General features: G+C 31.1%; 3 protein-coding genes across 3 annotated transcripts; 2 read left to right on the plus strand and 1 right to left on the minus strand.

Moving 5' to 3' along the window:
- Window positions 1-724: 724 nt before the first annotated feature.
- Window positions 725-4,663, plus strand: LOC111311626 (myosin-binding protein (Protein of unknown function, DUF593)). The gene is made up of 4 exons (XM_022911167.2): window positions 725-1,035; window positions 1,307-2,947; window positions 3,817-3,863; window positions 4,310-4,663. Exons 2-4 carry the CDS (start codon window positions 1,511-1,513, stop codon window positions 4,410-4,412), a joined length of 1,587 nt encoding a protein of 528 aa, XP_022766902.1. The 5' UTR covers window positions 725-1,035; window positions 1,307-1,510; the 3' UTR covers window positions 4,413-4,663.
- A 3,247-nt stretch (window positions 4,664-7,910) lies between these two features.
- Window positions 7,911-8,944, minus strand: LOC111310933 (VQ motif-containing protein 8, chloroplastic-like). Its single transcript, XM_022910304.2, has one exon. The coding sequence runs from the start codon at window positions 8,531-8,533 to the stop codon at window positions 8,087-8,089; it is 447 nt and encodes a 148-aa protein (XP_022766039.1). The 5' UTR covers window positions 8,534-8,944; the 3' UTR covers window positions 7,911-8,086.
- Window positions 8,945-11,945: 3,001 nt separating this feature from the next.
- LOC111310934 (calcium-dependent protein kinase 20-like) lies at window positions 11,946-16,497 on the plus strand. The gene is made up of 7 exons (XM_022910307.2): window positions 11,946-13,539; window positions 14,043-14,186; window positions 14,298-14,450; window positions 14,779-14,894; window positions 15,093-15,260; window positions 15,794-16,018; window positions 16,132-16,497. The coding sequence occupies exons 1-7, from the start codon at window positions 12,660-12,662 to the stop codon at window positions 16,210-16,212; spliced, it is 1,767 nt and encodes a 588-aa protein (XP_022766042.2). The 5' UTR covers window positions 11,946-12,659; the 3' UTR covers window positions 16,213-16,497.
- Window positions 16,498-21,554: the final 5,057 nt, after the last annotated feature.

Raw genomic sequence — 21,554 nt, forward strand, 5'->3', positions numbered from 1 at the left:
TTGAATGTAGCTTGAAAGATGAAAACTTACCGTGGCTACCTAGAAGCCAACTTTCAATTAATTTTATCTACTATTTTATTACTTATGAAAAATCAATATAATTAATAAAGACTTCCCAAAATATTTTATCATATTTAGACAAAAAAATAAAAAATTTAAAGAGAAGTTTTATAAAAATTTATTACCTATAAAAAGTGAGTGAATAAATCTATTTGTAACCCAAATCATTTACGGTTATAAATTTTTATCGAATTAGTTATTTTAGATAAATTTATAAAAAATTTATAAGCAATTATTGAAATTTTTTAACATTTTTTGTATTTTTTTTTATTTGATATTAATGAATAAGAAAGTGTTAATCAAGTGCGTAACGATTTAGTCAATATTAGCCAAATTTAGATAAGGTACAAACGAGCTCACAGTAAACCATTTATAAATGACAAGAAACAACGCAGTTTTGACTATCATACTCCGAAAAACCGCCATTGTCTAGCAAATCAGGATATATCAAAGCCAACCAAATCTCCACTGATTTAATCATTAACCGTTCATTTTCATTTCAGGGGGAGAATCGCTCGTTCATTTTTTAAACCTTTTCCTTTTTTTTTTGTTAATTTCATCTTTCCCCGAAATGCTTACCTCATTTTCGCTTCTCGTCGACACGGAAATCGAGAAAACGTTAAAGAAAAAAACCAAAAAAAGCTTAATAAAATGAAGAAACTCTCTCCCCATTAAACGAACACCCAAAAAAAAAAAAAAAGGGTTTCCACCTTCTCTCTTTTTTTTTTTAATGTTTAATTTTTTCCCTCCGATTCGCTTTATGTTCTCGGATTTTTCTTTCCTCCAAACACAATAGTGATTGTTTTCATTTACCCTCTTGGAATTTTTTTTCCTGCAGGCGATTTTTTTTCCAAAGAAGAAGTTTAATGAAATTGAAAATAAAAAAAGACTGATTTTTAATTTTTCTTCTCTGGAGGTTAATTTTCCCGGGAAAATTTGCCTCCTTTTCCGGCTCTCTCTCTCTCAGCTTCCATGGTTAGTTACATTTTTTCCGTCTCCCTTCTTCTCTCTCCATTAATTTCTCGTTCTATCTCCCTCTGCTCTGTTTCCTAGAAAGTTTCTTTTTTGGTGAGATTTTGTCGAGAAATGTTTGAACCTTTGAATGTTAACTGAAAATTACAATACAATGTATCTTTTGTTATTAATTTTTAAGAAAATTATATTTTTGTTGGATAATATATGTACAAAGAGGGTACTTTATTTACATATATCTTTCATTTATTTGTTGTTTTATTGTTTATTTCAGGAACTTTTCTCTGTGATTGAATGATCCAGGAGGAATTTATATAGCCGGTGGGTGGAGTCAAAAAAAGAAAGGAGGGAAGTTTCATTGGAGGATCTAAGATTCAAGAGAGAGAGAGAGAAAAATTCAATATTTTTTTCATTATTATTTATTATTTTAATTTTTAGTAAATATTTAGATTTATCGAGTTTGAATGCATATTGATCTATGGAGTCAGAAGTATTTTCACCTCCAAGAGATTTGGTAAAATGTCGTGATTGCAGTTGTACTACTTGTTCTTTGATTGGTGCTCCTTCGAGTGGTTGGTTTCGGTCTGTAAAACGAAAATATGATGAGTTTGAGTCTGGAAATGGGTTTTTTGTTCCGGGGTTTGATCTTTATTGCAATGCCCGAGTCCAAATTGAGAATGAATGTACTGCTTTGCGGGAGACAGTGAGCAGCCAACAAGCAACTATACAGGACTTGTATACAGAATTGGAGGAAGAGAGAAATGCCTCATCATCAGCTGCAACTGAGGCCATGTCGATGATATTGAAGTTGCAGAGAGAGAAGGCAGAGATCCAAATGGATGCACGGCAATTCAAGCGTTTTGCCGAGGAGAAAATGACACATGACCAGCAGGAGATAATGGTTTTGGAGGATCTTTTGTATAAAAGAGAGCAGGGTATTCAATCTCTTACTTGTGAAGTACGGGCTTACAAGCATAGGATGCTGAGTTATGGGCTTACGGAGGCAGAGGCTGAAGGTGAGAAGGATGGAGAGATGCGGAATCTGTGTGTGGCTGAGAACTTTGGTGCCCAAGTTGATCTTCCTGCATATGATTATCCACCTCTAAAGTGCAATTTGAATGAGAATCCTGGTGATGATGTTGAAGATGTTGAGAAATATGCATTTGGTGAGACTCCTCGTGCCCAAGAACATTTGAGGAATCTGGAACAGAGGATCTGCCAAATGGAGAGGAATCCCAGCAGCAGTCAGCTGAGTCAGCTGGATGGAGATTTTCCTGGAACAAAGAATGCTTTGGAGAAGGTGATAGTTGGTCACTCTCCTAGGCGACCAAGACATTCAAGGAGGCTTTCAACTGATAGTTCAAATTCGTTCCTGGTTAAGGAGATGGGTTCAGAGTTTACCAATGATTCTCCTAGGTTTACCATTTGTTCTCCCCGGTTTAATGCTATTTCTCCCAGGTTTAATACTAGCTTCAAGAAGATGGAGTTCGTTTCTGAAATGGACGAGATATCTAGCTCAAGAAGAATGGATAATCCTTCAGAAGTTGGAGATGATATGAGTGACAGAATTTATACAATTGATTCTGTCCATACTGGGGTGCCATACAATGGAACTGCAGAACCAAAATCTGGAGTTGGAATTTATGATGATTATGCATCCACTCCAAGGGAGATGTTCAATCTACCTGATGTTTGTGATCCTGATATCAAGAAGCTCTACATGAGGCTTCAGGCCCTTGAGGCTGACAGAGAATCAATGAGACAAGCAATAATATCAATGCGAACTGACAAAGCACAGTTAGTATTATTGAAAGAAATAGCCCAACATTTGTGCAAGGAAATGTCACCAGAAAAACGAATGACTGTGAGGAAGCCATTTATTCTTGGAAGCCTTCCGTTCATGTCAGTCTTCAAGGTAATCTTTGTTTGCATGAATTTTTTTTTTTTTTTGGTATATATTTTATATCGTCTACTACTCTTATTGATATTCTCAAGACGATATTTTTTTATCTTCAATTTCATGTTGCTTTATTATTGAAATTTTAGTACAATATAGTTTGGTTTCAACTCTCTCTCTCTCTCTCTCTCTCTCTCTCGTGTGTGTGTGTGTGTGTGTGTGTGTGTATGTTTGTGTGTGTGAGTGCTCTCTGTATTAACTTCTTTTTGTTATTTGTAATGTTCTCTTATGATAGTTGAAATAGCATAAAATGTATTGGCCTAAAGGTGTTTTTCAATATAAATTGCACATTTAGGAGACCGGTTAACAATTTCTTGAAGCTGCCTACCTATGGAAGGTTATGCAGAAATACGCTACATATATAATTACTTTGATTACAAGAAGAACATAAATAATGAAGGTTGTCATCTGGTTGTGTCTATAGGTCATTTTTCCCCTTAATCTTTCATTCTTTGTTGCATCAGAAGCCTGCCCCTTATGTGTACTACTTGTATCCGTAATCTGTACTCATTGACTATGTTTTTACCATTTTCTTATTTCATTACTTTACTCATTTTTCCACTGAACTCTGGTATTATTTTAGTTCCTGTGTAGCAATCATCTGTTGAAGATTCTAATTTAGGTTGTAATTTATCTGAAATCCCTCATTTGAATGTTCTCTTTACATTGTTGAAAGCACCATAAACAGAAAATTGTTAATGTTTCATCAATAGAGCTATTTTATGTTTTCTATAATCTGAACATCCTTGTATACATTTTGATGTATTTCCACAGTGTTAGTTAAGTTTATTGTCTTTTGATTTTTTTTTTTTTCCTTTTTCTTTCAGTGGATTGTGTCCTTCGTATTTTGGAGGCGGAAAGCTCGTCGAAGCAAGTAAGTAGAATATGTGTCATATATATAGTTACTTTTGGGTTTGACCCATGTTTTAAACTGACATATTTTGGTTTCTCTCTTTTTTTTTTTTTTTTTCTATTAATAATTTATCTAACAACAAGCATTATTAGGTTAAAACTATCCAACTTGTTATTGCATTTTATAGCAGAGCAATATCAAAACGAATTATACTGGTTCAATATGCAAAGAGAAAGAAATGCAGTCCTATCATCTATCATTTAAGGCAGTAGCATTAAATAGTTGGGCCCTGAAACTAGGGAGCATGCACTTAGATGCATATTTTATTTGTTTTCATGTAATCTGTTTAATTATCATATTTTATATTGGAAATTGACATTGAAGTTTATCAGCATATTGTATCCTAGCGAAATGTTAATGCTGGTGTTTGATTCGTTTTTGTTCGTATTTCTTCTTTAATTATATAGGTACCTGTATGGATTGTCACCAAACAATATTGGCTTGCTAATGCTTCTAGACAAGGGATCTCGATTGAGGCAGTGGAGATGCCTTTCAAGCACACAAGTGTGAAAATGATTCGTTCACTTCTTCTATCTCTAGATGAAGTCTATAATAATAACTGTGAATGCTGAATGGGTTTGATCAAGCTATCATGTGTATACTTTGCATCAATTTTCATGGTTTCCTTTGTGCCAAATTTGGTATACTGTGCAGTGTTCTTTTATTTTTCTTATTTTCTGTAATTGAATACATTTGACTGTTTGATCAGCAATACATGGATGCATGTGAGCATACTCGCTCATATAGTTTGTTGGATTTCAGCTTGAGGTATGTTTCTATTGTCAATCTCCTGTATATTTCAGACTCATGTATGATTTTCATTCAAGTATGCATTGTTTATTCTTTTGTAATACAAGCAATGGTTAAGTTCCCAAGTATTATTGATTCTAGTCTCATCAAAATTCTTGTTTCAATCACTGCCTTTTTCCTTTGGCTATGCCTATACCAAGCATCCTACATATCCTTTTTCACTTAGAAGGTGAAAAGAGGGGGAAATCGATTATAGAAGAAATATCTCAAAGAACCTTTGGATTTGGAAAGTTTGATAAGTTAATTCTCTTTTGTCAATGTGTGTTCTAATTCTCTTTTAAAGTCCTAAAACTTGTTTATGTTAATCTGAACAACAATTGATTAGATTCAATAGGATGTAGGATGCTGTGTCATTTTGCTGTCCAAATAAAACACTCTTTGGCAAAACCTGGATTATTAAACGTACAGATGTGCTAGTTTCTGGACCAAACCATATCTTACTTGTCAAATTCGATGCCACTGAGGTGGTGAGCCTTTATAAATTTCTGCTTCTAGATAAAAGAATTTGACTCTCAAATGCGCAATTTTTGAGATGACTACTCCAACTTTAATGATTGCCCATGCTTGAGTCTAGGGACCAGAGCAAAAGCTTTTACATCGTTAGTTCTTTTTGGTAATAACAAGTGTAATGTTGGAAAACATCCCCGTCAGACAGGTACATGCGCGAACACGGATACGTTAAAAGATTTAGTTGTTTCTGCATTTCTGCTTTTGGTTTTTGATTATGGGCAGTTTCGTTGCCCTCAAAACCAGCCAAACTAGGAATACACGAGGAAACTGCCCAATTCATAGCCAAAATCAATGTCCCTTTAAAGTAACAATATCATATGATTGAAGCCTCAGTCGAACTCGTCAGAAATCAAAATACAGCGAGCTTGAGATGGTATGGAACAAATACAGTTTAGTTTTACTTTGGAGGTGGGCATAAAATAAAAGAAATCGTTTAATCAAGTTCCATGTCTAACAAGTTCTATTAGACAAATCAACTTTACAATATATAAATGTTCAACTAGATGGATAAGAATAACCGATAACAAGCTTTCACGAGCTCTTATTATTATAATTTTATGTATTAAATATGATTTAATTTTTGTTTTTAATTCAAAATGTGGAAGGAAAGGGATATAAAATCTAACTGATTGGATGGATTGTAATTGGCTCCAATTCCAATTGATCACAAAAAACAACACTTAATTTTTGCTTAAATGCAAAACAACCTCAAACCTAAGGAAATACTTGCTTCATTTTCAAAGATTTTTATTAAAGATTTTTCACAATCCTAGCAAATGTTGTCACTCCAAGTTGAGATTTATTCAAGATTCATTCTCAAGGGTTGAAAAGGCGAGAAGGATGAAAAGATTAAATATCACAGTCAGAGCTTTGATTTGGCAGAACTAAGGAAGACTCAAAGCAATGGAACTAAGGAATATTCGAGTCTACTCGAACAATTGTAATACAAGCAATTGTGCCGTTTACGTTTCAATTAAAAAAAAAATCGTCGAACAGAATATGCGCATTTTGCTGCTCATAAATTCAAAATCTGAGAAAAAAAATTGGTGACAAATTCAACTAGATTTCATATAAAAATCAGATTCATGTCAATGTCTTACCTGGGTGAAGAAAATGACGAAGAAATATATCAATAAAGGAGCCGAGAGAATCAGGGTGTGCCCTAATCGGACATTAATCTAGGTTTTCGAAAAAGGATTTTGCTTTGCCCCAAAGTAAATGAAATTTAAAAAAAAAAAACTAAGAGTGATATCGAATTCAATTTTTTTGAATATTATATAATATCATAAAAATTTTAATTTTAATTTTAAATAGAATCAAATTAAATTTTATTAATTTAATTCAGTTCGATTTATTAATTTTTAATATTTATATATTATTTTAACATAAACTTAAAATATATTTAAGTAAGTTTTGATATAAAATTATTATTTTTATTTTATAAAAATTTAAAAAATAAACAAAAATTAAATATATATTTAATTTGATTCTAATTTTTTATTTTTTATTTAAAACTTAAGGAGAACTTAATATATAAATTTAATATCTAAATTTTATTTAAATTAAATATAAAAATTAATATGAACCGAATCAATAACTAGGATCACGATTCAATTTTTGAATTTTTCGATTTTTTTTCCAGGCAAATCAGGGAGTTTTTTGTTGGAGTTTGAACAAATTGGATTTGCATCCTATAATTGACGGCGTTACTTAACGAGGCTGAGTGCCGTTAGTGTTAGTGTTAATAGACTGTTGCTTTTATTGGGTTTGTAAATGTGGAAGAGGAATGTAAAACTCGCTATTAAACGATGACACGTGTTAGGCTTTGCCTATTCTTTGGGTGATGAGTTTTGGGATTTGCAACCTTCTTGGGCTAAGTTATCAAATCTCTATGACTTGGGCCTATCTATTAAATTCAAGGCCCAATGCTTTTTTTTTTTTGGTTCTTTTAATAATTTCCTCTAAAATAATAAAATAGGATTTCACTACAAAATTTTCTAAGGCTAAAGAACACTTTTTTTTTCTTTAAAGAAGTAGTTAAAACCACTTAAGTATTACACGCTGTGCATCTCGCTATCCCTATAAAATCAACTTGCATTAATCTAAATAAATTATTTAAAAAAATTAAAAGTTTAACTCATTCAAAATAAGAATTGATAATTACACATTGTCACTTTCTTTTCAAAATTTTTGCAGCAAGACGCCCAAGTATATTATGAAAAACATAATCAATCAGAGATTAATAACATAATTGTGTTTTTTATTAATAGAGTATTGAATTTTTAATATGATTAATTAAAATATAATCTCTAATAGTTTAAATTAAAAAAAAAAAGAGTCTTCTGATGATACTAGTAATTATTGCTTGAGTTAGCATGAATTTTTTTAACAATTTACAAATTACCAACGTGTGATTTTTTCCTTTAAATTGAGGTCTCTAGTAAAGTCATAATCATATCAATCTCAATAACTTTTAATTAAATATAAAAAATTACTTGATACACTAATAATGAAATTAAGATAGTCACACAAGCACATGTTTTATAAAAAAAAAATTAAAAAATTAATTTTAAAAAAATAAAAATATTTGTTGTTATTTTAATATCATTTGTAAAATTAAAAAGTTTTACTATCAATATATCAAATAAATTTTTTTAAATATAATTAAGTTTTTCATTGCATAATAAATTAAAAATTTTTTTTAACTTATTGAGGAATGTAAAAATCTTATCTAAAGGTCCAGAAGTATAAAGGGTGTTTGTATATTCATTACCTAAGTACAAAGTCATTATCCACCTATAATAAATGTGTAACAATCACAATCTTAATTTCTTAAACAAAAATAAATAATTAAGAAGTAGGTTCTATACACAAGCTAAGAAACGTAACCAAGTCGGAGACAATCCTACAATTTGATCACCATAATCAACCTCATTGAAAGGCGGCTTCATTTCTGCACCAAGCAAATTATTTGATGATCTCTCAGTCATCTTGGCCGCCATGGATTCATCATCCCCTACCATGTCACAAGGAGATGATGATGATGGTGACGACGGATTATATGATGAGTCCTTCCCTGTTAGGCGTTGCACGAGGCTCATGAACTCCTCTGGTCTAACATGGATAACCTTTGGCGATCTCAGATAGATTACCACAGGGTTAACCTTGCTGCTTCGATTTGGAATACCATGAGACGATTTCTTGATCGTTGATGAAGAGTTGCTGACTTTTAAAGGTGAAAGCCTTGGACCCTGCAATTCTCTTCCTCTACTGGAGTTCTTGATTTCACGACTTTCACTGATGGAACTCATTTTTCTTCTTATTAGAGCTATAAAAATTTTGGAGGTTGAACTGATTTTGAGCTCAAGCTTCAGAAACCAACCATGTATTTATATAATGACAGTGCATCGGGTAAGAAAGAGTCCACACATGCATATAAAAAATGAATAGGTCTGCTTTTGAATAGGTCTTTGTGGTATTATAATAATACGGTGTTTTGGTAGATTCCGCCGGCTGTGTTTTTCAAAAAAATTGTTTGTTTAAACCTTTTGGTTGAACAATCAATAGCAAAGGAATGCAACAAATTCAGTCAAGTCAAAGTCATCAGCCAATTTATTTTCTTCTTTGATCAGAATCCCAAATTCTAACCATGCTTAATTTCTTCTAACAAGCTTGTGGCCTAGAGCCTTTTGGCAAGAACGATGGAATTCAAAGTACAGCAGCTTGAAACATTCACAGCCAAGTGTTAATATACAGTATAAATTAGTTACATTAATGCAATGTTGACACAACATTCCTAAATTTCTTCTTTTCAATAGTATATGGGATACTCCACCATCAATTTAGTCGACATATCAATTTCACTACACTTTTGATATGAAGTGATTAAGTTCATTCTATTAATAATTGAATTTAAATGTTAACTCTAATAAAATTTATTCAATATAAAATTTTTATTAAAATTTTTAATCGTATTTATAATAATTTTTTATTATAATTATAGTAACTTTTATTATTATTTTTAATTTTATCAAAATTAATTTCACCGTTTAAGTTTTATTGTAATTAATAAAACACACTTATTAAAAGATCAATACAAAGTTCTATTCACCCTTTGAAGTCTGAATGCTTCTCCTGATAGGAAAATCTTCATTATCACTTCCAATTAGGTTTCTTGCTTTTCCTTTATGCAGTGTGTAAAGTTGAAATTTTGTATGATTTTCAATTACTATATACAAAATTGCACTTTTTCTTCTTGGTTCGGCATTGCTTTCTCCTTTTGTTTCCTTTGGCTTTAACCACCTTGACCCTTGTGGTCTGGATTATGTTCTTGGAGCATTTCGAAAAAGAATAAGAAAAATAAGGAAAGTCTATCATATTTGTTTCTATAAATAAGAGAAGTAATGACCAGAGACTCTAATCTTTAATTATATAAATAATTGCATGATAATAGATCATTCTTTCATTTTGTCCTTCATGAAGGAATATTCTAATACTATATATATATAAATATATAAAGACAGAAATTATTAAATACATAATAGAATTTTTTAATTTTACAAACGATATTAAAATAATTATACATATATTTTATTCATATCATCATTTTAATCTTGTTTGTAAAATTAAAAAATTTCACTATCAATATATCAAATAATTTCCTATATATATATATATATATGTAATTGGTCGGACAATAAAAAATAATAGTAATCATCAGAAAGTTTCTCAACCCTAATTCACTCGGCCACCAGATGTCAATCCCTCTTAACACTTCTATTAATATATTATAATTTAGAGTTAAAAGTCAGCTGATCTAATTTTAGCAATTAAAAAGGCAGTGGACATCTTCTAAGGAACGATTCTTCTCTTTCCCATTGCATACTGTGGTGTGCAAAACAAGCATGTATGATTTCAATTACTATAAAATTAAAAGCAACCTCATTGTCAACCAAAGTAACAGTTTTCTTTTGCATTTAGCCAAAAGCAACCTAACTTTAACAGCTTCATCATATATTTATATTCTTGAAGCGTTTGAAAAAAATAGGGTAAGTCTAAGATTTACATCTGAGAAAAGCAATGAAAGAAACTCGTTTCCTGGAATATTATATTATATAAACTAATATAAACTGCTTTGATTGATTCCCATTTTGAACTAAGAAAAAAAGAAGATTTGAAACCCGAAGTATAATCAACAAGGAAATTGCATTGATTAATTCCAAGCAAGGAAAGTTTCCCTCAAATCAATTAATTGGAGTTTGCTTGGGGAAGGTGGTGTAATTGATTTAGACAATATCTGAATTTAATTCCCTTAATTGGAGTTTTCTACCACGTTTATTTGTTTCTAATTAATTTGTTGAACAGATCAAATTTCAATAAAAATGATATTTCCGTAAATCTAATCTTAATCAAACGATTACTTGATTCATGTGAAGTATTACATCTCTAGATTTTAGCTATTTGAGTGAAACATTACTAAGTTTTTCCTAAGATAAAGCAAGTAGTATTATATATTTAATAATTAACAAGTCAAATGTTATAACTCAATTGATAAATTTACAAACCAAATAAATTTGTAAAATAATTTATTAAATTAAGGGTTGATATGTAACTTCATTTTTTCAAATGAATAAAATTCATCACTTTTGTAATTGCTCATTTTCTCATTTACTTAAAAAATAACCATTTTTTATTAAAAAAACTACCCATTTTGATATATTTAAAAAACTCACTTTTTGCTTCAATTTGTTTTTTTTTTTTAAAGAAAAATATGATGATAGATAAATTGTTCAATCTTTTATATCAAAGTAAGATGTACCGTATCTGAAAACCTAAAACAGATGACTGCAAGTCATATATTCGAAATAATCTTAACAAATGATCACTAATAAAACTCGAATAAAAAATTTCTTCATCGAAGAAAACGGGCTTTAATCAATTAAACTTTAATTATCTTTGAAGAAGATGTCATTTACTTGATGACCAAATAAATTCCTAAAATGCAAACAAATAGATAAAATAGCTATAAATAATAAAGTTAAAATTTTTTTATTTATTTTAAATGATCAAATATGTGATACTTAAAGTTTCGTTAAATATTTAAGTTAATATTTTTTTTTATTTATGAAACTGTCAATTTTTGAATTCTGAAATTAAAACTTTAATACTCTAACATCATATACAATAACTGTTGACAGTTGATATATCTTTTTAAAACATAGCTAATTAATCAAAACTAAATACCTATCATTTTCAACAATTGCGGCTTAATTAGTTTATAAAGCAAAATAATTTTAAAAAAAATTTGGAACAAGGAAGGAGGAGGGGCAAATATACTAAACACTAGTTTATTATTAATGAAAAATAAGCTAAAATTAATTCGTGTAACTGTTTTTGTAAAATAAAATGCTAAACTAAAAAAATCATAAGAACATATATATAATTTATAATTTATAATTCATATAAAGGCATGTAGATAAAGAATCTTTTGAATTAAGAAAAATAAATATTTATATATTTTTTTTTATATTTAAGTTGTCAAGAATTTATTTTTAATAATTGAAATTAAAAATTTAATATTCTATTAATAAAATATATTATTGTTAATAAAAAATAATTATATTTATTATATTTTAAATTGTTACTTTTAAAATATTTTATTATAAATAATAATAAAATTTATCTAATTTAAAAATAAAAAGTCTATTTTCACTTAAAGACTTTAATTAAATAAATTTATTTGATACATTTTAGCTAAAGCTTCCATTAATTCTTTATCACTGAAAGACATGGTTTCTTACGTTGGTCGGTCAAAGTTGCCATGCACGCAGCAAACCAGTTAACCACTGTAACCCAATCCATGGAAAGTGGATTTTTTTTTTTTTTATGATAATTCCAATAACTATATGTTTAAATAATATGGGTTTTTTTTTTTTTTTTTATGTAATTATGAATTTTTAGCCATCATTTTGATTTTCTCTTTCTTTACCTAATAACCTGGATATCGAACCTCCTGCATTTTGTTTGAAGAGAGAGGAAATTCAAAGCAAATTAATTTCGTTGTAAACTTCTCAGTACCCATTTCACCATTGGGTTTATTGCCTACTCTTCATTTCTCCTTCAAAATTTGTTTTTGGGATTTTGAGATTTGTGACAAATCCCCTGCTTTGCATTGAATTCATGACAGAAAGTCAGAATCTGAGATCTATTTAGTTTGAATTGGTGGGTGCATGCCATTTGTGGGTTTTTCCAGAAGAGGCTGTTTGGAAAAGAAAAAAGGAAGGACTTTGGTAGTTTGTTCAAGGCCTGTGATCTGTTCTCACAGCTTGAATTTGATTGTTTTTTGCTCTTTAATGGAATTACCAAGGACCAACTTTGATGTTGGAATTCATAAGAGAGAGTTCATCGTAATAAGGACCTGAGGATTGGGAAATTTTGATGGGGAACACATGTCCAGGACCAAATAATCTTGGATCGAATGGATTCTTGCAATCTGTTACACAGGCGGTTTGGCGGCAAAGGCCACCTGATCAGGACCGGTTACCTGCACCTAAAGAAGATAAAAGCAACCAAAAAAGTCAAGAAAATGCAGGTTGTGATGAATCCAAATCCAAAGCCACTGGTGGTTCTGTTGCAATTCAGAACACACCCCCTGAACCAGTCAAGATCATGAATGAGGAATCTAAGAATGTTGAACCAGAGAAACCAGGTAAACAGGATGTCAAGGTGGAGGGCAATAATGCTTCGGGTGACTCGAAACCCAATAAGCCACATCATATGAAGAGGGTGGCAAGTGCGGGGCTGCAACTTGAGTCAGTGCTAGGAAGGAAAACGGGGAATTTGAAAGAGATATATAGCTTGGGGCGGAAGCTAGGGCAAGGACAATTTGGAACAACATTTTTGTGCGTGGAGAAGGGCACTGGAAAAGAGTTTGCCTGCAAATCCATTGCCAAGAGGAAGTTGACCACAAAAGAGGATATGGAGGATGTTAGGAGGGAGATTCACATAATGCACCATTTAGCAGGGCTCCCCAATGTGATACAAATCATAGGTGCTTATGAGGATGCCGTTGCTGTTCATGTTGTTATGGAACTTTGTGCAGGTGGGGAGCTTTTTGATAGAATTATTCAGAGAGGGCATTATACTGAGAGAAAGGCAGCTGGGCTTGCAAGGCTAATAGTTGGCGTTGTGGAACAATGCCATTCTCTGGGTGTTACGCATCGTGACCTAAAGCCTGAAAATTTCCTATTCATTAACCATGAAGAGGAGTCTCCTCTTAAAACAATTGACTTTGGACTCTCAATGTTCTTCAAGCCAGGTATTCCAAAGTGATCATTGTTTTTTGTTATGTTGAAAAATGTTATAGTGTCATATCATTATAATTAGGAACTTTCAATTGAATTCCTCCCAGATGGAACCATTTGATCATTTTTGCCAATTTGTTGTCATGAACAAATTAACACTAGCCAGAGATGATTTTTAAGCACATGAACAGCTGCTGGATAAATGCCAGAGTGAACATTTTGTTACCTTCTTGGTCAGTTGGACTAAATTTTGTCATTTGACATCTGGGTCATTTTGTTTATTAAATTATTGAGTGCAGAGATCCCTACTTCATACTTTATATTATACATAATCATTCTTTCTTGTAAGTGATCGTGGGACATAAAATCTCTTTCTTGTATGAGGAAATCAGAAATCATTCATAGTCTGATCATTGCCTTCGTTTACTTGGAGTCAATCATCATTATAGTTGATTTCATTAAACTTTATTATGTAATTTCTACTCTACTGTCTGGGAACTAATTCTTTTTCCTCTAGGTGAAACATTCAGGGACGTGGTTGGAAGTCCCTATTATGTGGCTCCAGAAGTGTTGCAGAAGCACTATGGTCCAGAATGTGATGTCTGGAGTGCTGGAGTGATCATTTATATTTTACTTAGTGGGGTTCCCCCATTCTGGGCTGGTGAGTGTTTTGCTGCTTGTGGCTTCAATGATTTGATGCTTCTATATATGCTTCTAGGCATGTTTGAATTACATCTAAGTTATTTGGCGCCAATGTTACTTTTTACATCAGAATCGGAACAAGGGATATTTGAGCAGGTTTCGAAAGGTGAACTTGACTTTACATCAGAGCCATGGCCTAGTATATCTGATGGTGCAAAGGATTTGGTTCGAAAAATGCTTGTAAGAGACCGTAAAAAACGGTTGACAGCCCATGAAGTTCTTTGTGAGTACGCATATCTCTCCCTTTCTCTACATTATACTGTTGTTAAGCACAACTGATGAACTTAAATATTGTTTTATTTGGAAAGCCTTGAGTGTTATTCTGTCTATTTCAACCGAATGTTAATCTTTTGCAGCATTACATGGTGGGGAATTATCTTGGATATACACCTTTTCTAAACCTGTAGAGCTACCTTTTTCACACATTTTTGAGTTTCTTCACTCAGTTGCTTCCCTTTAATAGAAGTAGACAATAGCATTTTTGTTTTCTGAATTTATTCTATTCAGCAATCTATCAAATAAGAGTTATTTACCTTTTTATTTCTTGGCAGGTCACCCTTGGGTTCAGGTGGATGGTCTTGCTCCAGATAAGCCTCTTGATTCTGCTGTCCTAACTCGTTTGAAGCAATTTTCTGCAATGAACAAGCTGAAAAAAATTGCCATCAGAGTTAGTATCTGGAACATGTCAATTCTCAGAAGTTCATAGCAGTGGTGGAGATATTTCAAATTAAATTGTGTTGTTTCCCCAATAATATGCATGAATATTTATATCAGGCAGTTGTGACAAGTTGTGATTTAGTTTCTTTGGGGCCATGACTTGGTTTTTTTTATATATTATAATTTTCTTATTATAATTTCTATACAGGTCATTGCTGATAGCCTATCAGAAGAGGAAATTGCAGGCCTTAAAGAAATGTTTAAGATGATAGATGAAGATAATAGTGGGCAGATCACTCTAGAGGAACTGAAAATTGGTTTGGAAAAAGTTGGTTCTAATCTCAAGGATTCTGAGATTTATTGGTTAATGCAAGCGGTAAGCCTTCGTTTCAAATTCATCAGGAACTTTCTAATTTTATGCTGGAATGATACATATAATAGTTCGATTTAGGATGTCTGAGTTTCTGTTATCTGCTCGCTCCTTCTCTAGGTTGAAAAAGATAAAATTTACTTTCACTTTTCTAGGTTGAGATTTTTGTAACAAATTGATCAAAGTTAGTTGTATCATTCATAAACAAATTGAATTTTAAAGAATAGCTTTAGGACAGACAGCAAGTCATATATCCTTCCTGTAGTGTAGTATGAGGCTGGCTTTTCCTGTTTTACTATGAGGTGCTAGCAGGGGACATTAATAGATTCAATGTTAAGTAGGGGAATAGCTGAAGTTGTTCAAAGAATAAGTTTCTGCTACCCTTGAATCCACTTCATTGTCCAATCATCATCACTTTTGGAAGTGGGCTAAAATGCAAGATCAACCGGCCTACCAGTGGCGTAAGAATGAGCCGCCAGGCACCTAGGCTATAACATTGTTGCTGATTTTGTATCATTTTTTTATTCCAAAAACTGCAGGCAGATATTGATAACAGTGGTACTATAGACTATAGTGAGTTCATTGCTGCCATGCTTCATCTAAACAAGGTCCAGAAAGAGGATCATCTGTTTGCGGCTTTCTCCTACTTTGACAAAGATGGAAGTGGGTACATCACTCCAGATGAGCTCCAACAGGCCTGTGAGCAGTTTGGCTTGCAAGATGTTCACTTAGAAGATATAATGCGTGAAGTTGACCAGGATAATGTAAAGAACACGCAAGCTGTCTTTAACTTTTATTTCCCTTTAAAAATTATCTTGGTTAAAGATGCTGTTAATTTGACTTGCTTATATCAACTATCATATTGTGTTCTCTTCAGGATGGGCGCATTGATTATAGCGAGTTTGTGGCTATGATGGAAGACACAGGTTTAACCATACGGCACAAAACGTTTAAGTGATACTTCATCTTGGTATGCTGAGACTGCATGATCCATTGTTAAACTGTACGTTCTAACTGTTATTTTCTCTTTTATAATTGAAATTGAAACTGGAAACCAAATTGTTGCATAGATTGTCCAGGCTTCGGAGAGACAGAGAGAGAGAATTCTTTCTTGTTTAGTTTGTTTTCTTGTTGTATTTTCGTTCAGAGAATTGGCATATTGTTTATAAAGAAGAAAAGAAAATGATTGTCCAACTGTTGTGATTTTACTTTATTCTTCTTTGATGATGGAAACCGCTTCCTTAAGTCTTAACCTTACTCTTTAGCATTTTCTTTTTGCTATTTGGAAGCCCTCTTCTTTGAAACTAATTACCGTGAAGAATGGATTATGCAACCACTGATTCAGGTTCACACAGCTCTTTACATTTGACTACAATTTTGATTATATAACCTGAGATCTTTTGGGCAATCCCTGCTCTAATCTATGAAATTAGAGAGTAATTTCAAATATGTCTTGGTGATCTTACTGAAGTCTGTGAACATTGTTTGCACTTGTCGGTTCACTGAACTGAGTCTGCACAGACACTACTTTCGTACATTAAATGAACCTGCACCATTCATAGCTCTATATGAATGACAAATTGTCAAATTTCTCACGTTTAATGCATGAATTGCCTGCATTTGTTACTGGCAATTCTCTTTTTTCATTTTGGTCCCAGACTTCTTGATGTTAATTCATTCATCAGTCCATACGTTCCCTTTCGCGCAAAAATGCGACTTAAGGTAATGTTTTAAATTTAATGCATGAAAGCATGCATATAATTTTTGGCCAAACATTAAAGCATGCGATTCGATTGAAGCAATCATCAATCATTGTGGCCCCAGACTTCTTCAAGGTTTTAATTCATTCATCAGTCCAATTCATTTTCCCTCATCTGAAAACATAAGGTTAAGATGGAAGTTCTGGCATCAGATGTCGTCCAATGCATGTTTAACCATTTATGTCTTGCCTTGCATGATTTCATCTAGATTTGACAGGTACTTGGAATAGCCATGTCCAACACGAATCCCCTAGCAGCTCTGTTAGAAATGTATCAAGTTCAATGCTGTGTCTGGTGGCGATGCTCAGGTCAACTCAATCGTATGGTACACCATCATGCTACCATATGTACGACACACTACTAGCATTTATCTTTGCTACTTTGCCTAAGGTTTTGTCATATCAATGAAGGCCATAATATCTAGATTCCCAGAAACCTATGCAGAAATGGCATAAACAGCATGTGATTTTGCTGGCGAGATTGACTTGTTGACAAGGAACGCACATGGCAGAAGGGGAAAGCCATGCGAATGCGTATTTTTGTACCAACTCAATGGCGTAGTTCGCAGGGCTCCCCTCGAAGAGTTTCTGTCAAAAATGCTCCGAATATTTTGCGGAGAACGGACCACCTGGTTAATTTTACTTGTCCTGGATTGGACCATGGCAAGAGCTATGAAATTCATTGGTGATTTCAACCTTTTTTTAAAACTTTTACAATCACAGCGAAGGTAAACATAATTGAAGATAATTCCTGTTGAATGCGAGATTTGATAACAGATTCTTTGTACAACCACAAAAAAACCAGTCGAGCAACTTTAACAAGCTGAAGAAGATGGATTAGATAACATTTATACGCAAACTTGATGATGACAGCCTCTTGATTTCTTACCTCACAAAGACCATAAAAATACAAAGAAAAAAAGATCAACAAAGGGTTTTTATCATTTGCTTCAATTCAAAAAGATAAGTCAGAAATGGGGTTTTCAAGTGGAAGAATCATGAATCTCTCATACATATGTATGATATATAATTTGCTACCATTTTCCATGCAATTATTAACCTAGTATGCCTTTTTTTTTTCTTCTTTTTCCCGTTCACCCAAGGCCTCCAAAGCACATGACACCTGACCTAACACAGTCTTTTTCATTTCATCTGAGCCTTTATTTTTTCCTTCTAAATCCAAAAACTTTCCAAGACCATCCATAGAAACTTGAAAAAATTTGTCAGCCCTCATTTTCAAGCTTTTATGGAACTTAAGATGTGAGTGGGAAAAAAGGTGGGTGTGAGTTGATTAGTTCCCACCACCTTTGACACTTAGTACTCATCATCATCATCATCTGCTGTCAAATATCAATTTCAGCTTTTCAACTTAAATGGACAATCTTTTTTTTTTTTTCTATTTTTTTAACTCAATTTCTCTAACGTTGAAATATATAGAAAACAGGCTGGCTGGGATGCGGCTCAGCTATACCTTTTTCTAGATATCTCCCCACTGACATGGCAGATCACAGCTAGGGGACACCATGCAGAAAATGCCAACTGCACCTTTTTCTTAAATCCATGTATTTATGACTTTCTAATCGTGAAACCAAAATTAATATCACCAAAATATTTATCATGCATTAATTTTAAAATATAAAAAATAAAATTTTAAATATTAAAAAAAATAAAATATAATTTTGAGATATTTAAAAAAAATAAATAAATGGGCAAAAAAAGTATTAGCTTTTATATAAAAAAATCTCAACTTAAAAAAAATTTAATTTTAAATTTTAAATTTTTTTCACGTTATATTTTTAAAATATTATATAAATTAATTGAATTAATTTTTAAATTTATATATAAATATTAAAATTAAAAATCAATAGATTATACTATCGTTGTCTCAATTATTAATTTTCAATCCATATATTAAGTCTTAGTAGTATTTTTTTTTTTTTGAATTTTTTTTCAAAGTTTAATAAAATGGCATTCTCATTAATACCAGTTTCATATTCTCTTATCCACCTTTCCATTTTCCAATTGGGATGACAGTAACTAAAATATCAGATTTTAGTTGTCATATCAAAATACGTGACCCTAAAATTCCACGTGGGAGCATCGACAAAGCCAAAGCTCCCGCATTTAGGTCCACGTGTCAATGCATATGCTTCGGTGACTCACAGCCACCAAACTTTTACTTACGTGTCCACTACCGCATTCGAGTGTTACACGTGGTAACGATTGACGGTTAAGCTTTTTGATGTGCAATTTTTTTTTTTGAAAAATTGCCAATTTATTTTTTTATTGGATTTGGAACCTAATTGAAAAAAATATAAATTTTAATTAAAAAAATATTGAGACTCCTCTGACTCTGAGCTACTGCCTGTTCCTCACGGTCATGTCCTTATCACTTCGCTTGCCCTGTGTTGGGCGGCACCGCCCTTTTTTTTAGATTATTTGGATTTCTAATTTTACTTTTTTTTTTTGTTGAATTTATCTTCACATTTAATTATTTATAGATTTTTTTTTGTCATGAAGCAGTCAAAAACAGAAATGATATTTATGCTTGCAAGCTCCCTTCGTTTGTATTTATGGACAAAAGTACCCTTTTCTAACAATAGTTGATTTTTTCGGTTTATACTTATGATTATTGAAATAGCATATTAATATGATTGAAATATATATATATATTAATATTAAATTTAAAATTTAATTCAATTAATTTATAAAATTATTTTAAAAAAATAATATTTAGCAAGAAGTTTAAATTTCAACACTAACAATATTTTTTATCTTAAAATTATGATTTTTTTTTTATAAAAATAGCATATTAATATTTGAATTAAAAATTTTAAAATTTTTCTTAGGAAAGAAATACAACCAAATTATTATATCATCGGCAATTAATATCATTTTTATCATTCTTTTATTCCTTTTATGAAAAATTATTATTGAATTTTAGCTTAATTCTTATAAATTAAAGCAATGATGCTACAAAAAATTAGATTTAGCCATGAATCATATAATTTTTTTTATTCACGGCAGCATATTATATACAATTATAATAGTATAATTAATTAATTATAGTTCATAATTGTATAAAATTTATAAAAATTTAAATTCATACTTTTAAGTAATAAATCATTCTATAATATTTTATTATAATTAATTAATAACAAAATTATAATAAAAAAATTATTTGTAAAAAGCTTGCCTTTGATCACCAATGCAAATTTAAATTTCAATTGGCGTTTGGTTTAATAAAAAAAATTTGAATTGTTTTCATCAAACATAACTAATGTTATGATTAATAAAGGAGGAAATTTAAAAAACAAAGCATAGTAAAAAGTTTACCTAAATCCTTACTATTACAATGAAATTTATTTTTAATATGTGACAAATTATTTGTGATATGATGATTGAACGTTGATTGGTGACTGAAAATGAAAATAAAGAAGTGGATTAATAAAAAAAATTAATAGGATAAGACATGTGGTTGATGAATGTGAAAAGATCTCATAATTTAAAATAAATTACGATGATATGATATAAAATTGATATAAATATTAAATATAAAAATGATATAATTTAAAATTTTAATAAAAATTAAATTTATATTTAATAAAATAAAAAAATATATTTTATATTTTATATTAATAAAAATTATAATATATAAATTTTATATAAAAAATAATATGAATATATAAATTTTAATATTTTATATAATATAAATACGCGAATCGTCGGCTGGACCAAGTGACGGTGGCTGGACCAACCATCCACCCAGCAGAGGCCAGCGGCTCCTTGCCAGAAATCACAGACACTAAATATTTCCTTTTGGGGCCAACTTTTTTGACCACACCCTTTTTCAGGCCAATTATTAGCCACTCATCTTTCTGTCCTTTACATACGCACCCCAATTGCATTTACATTTCTGCCCTTCACCCATCGCTCAAATTATATTTTGTATTGATTTATGGTTGCATTGGAAAACTTTCATGTAATTATTTCAACCTTCATTAATAGATATGCAGATGGTATATATATTAAAAAATTAATTAAAAATAAAACATATGATAATTTTTTAATTTTATTTAGAGTTTTTTAATTAAAAAACGTTTACTAACTATGTATAAAAAATAAACTCTAATAATAAATCAAAGAAAAATAAACTTGATTACTTAATTAATTTATATAGTCAATTTTAAAAATTAATATTTAATCTATTTAAATTTTAAATTTTAATATTTATATTTTTTTTAACCTTAAAGTATGATTTTTTAGAAATTAAGAAATTAATAGGTCATGGGATGGGATGGCCTTCAATAACGTAGGAGAAAGTCAATTTAATTAAGAGAATGGTGACACTAAGATGGTCGGTTTTAGCAAGCCAAAGCATATTCCAAACCTTAGCTTTCTAGCTCCGGATAACTGCATTTCCTTCATTAAAAAATTTTTTCCTTTTTTTTTTTTTTAATTTCTGTTTCCCTGGCCCTATATGTAGATACTGAATTTATATAATTTTTTTTTTTACTTTTTTTATAAAGTCAATACAATTC

This window comes from Durio zibethinus, chromosome 1 (genome assembly GCF_047325235.1).
Source record: "Durio zibethinus cultivar Kanyao isolate XHJ-2024 chromosome 1, ASM4732523v1, whole genome shotgun sequence".
NCBI classification, from domain to species: domain Eukaryota; kingdom Viridiplantae; phylum Streptophyta; class Magnoliopsida; order Malvales; family Malvaceae; genus Durio; species Durio zibethinus.

Excerpts from the sequence above, each read along its gene's own strand:
- LOC111310934 (XM_022910307.2), top strand. The coding sequence starts at position 12,660 with ATGGGGAACACATGTCCAGGACCAAATAATCTTGGATCGAATGGATTC. Across the intron at positions 14,187-14,297 it reads GGTTCCCCCATTCTGGGCTG|AATCGGAACAAGGGATATTT; the intron begins GTGAGTGTTTTG and ends TTTTTACATCAG. Across the intron at positions 14,451-14,778 it reads GACAGCCCATGAAGTTCTTT|GTCACCCTTGGGTTCAGGTG; the intron begins GTGAGTACGCAT and ends ATTTCTTGGCAG.
- LOC111310933 (XM_022910304.2), bottom strand. The coding sequence starts at position 8,533 with ATGAGTTCCATCAGTGAAAGTCGTGAAATCAAGAACTCCAGTAGAGGA.
- LOC111311626 (XM_022911167.2), top strand. The coding sequence starts at position 1,511 with ATGGAGTCAGAAGTATTTTCACCTCCAAGAGATTTGGTAAAATGTCGT. Across the intron at positions 2,948-3,816 it reads CGTTCATGTCAGTCTTCAAG|TGGATTGTGTCCTTCGTATT; the intron begins GTAATCTTTGTT and ends TTTTTCTTTCAG. Across the intron at positions 3,864-4,309 it reads CGGAAAGCTCGTCGAAGCAA|GTACCTGTATGGATTGTCAC; the intron begins GTAAGTAGAATA and ends TTAATTATATAG.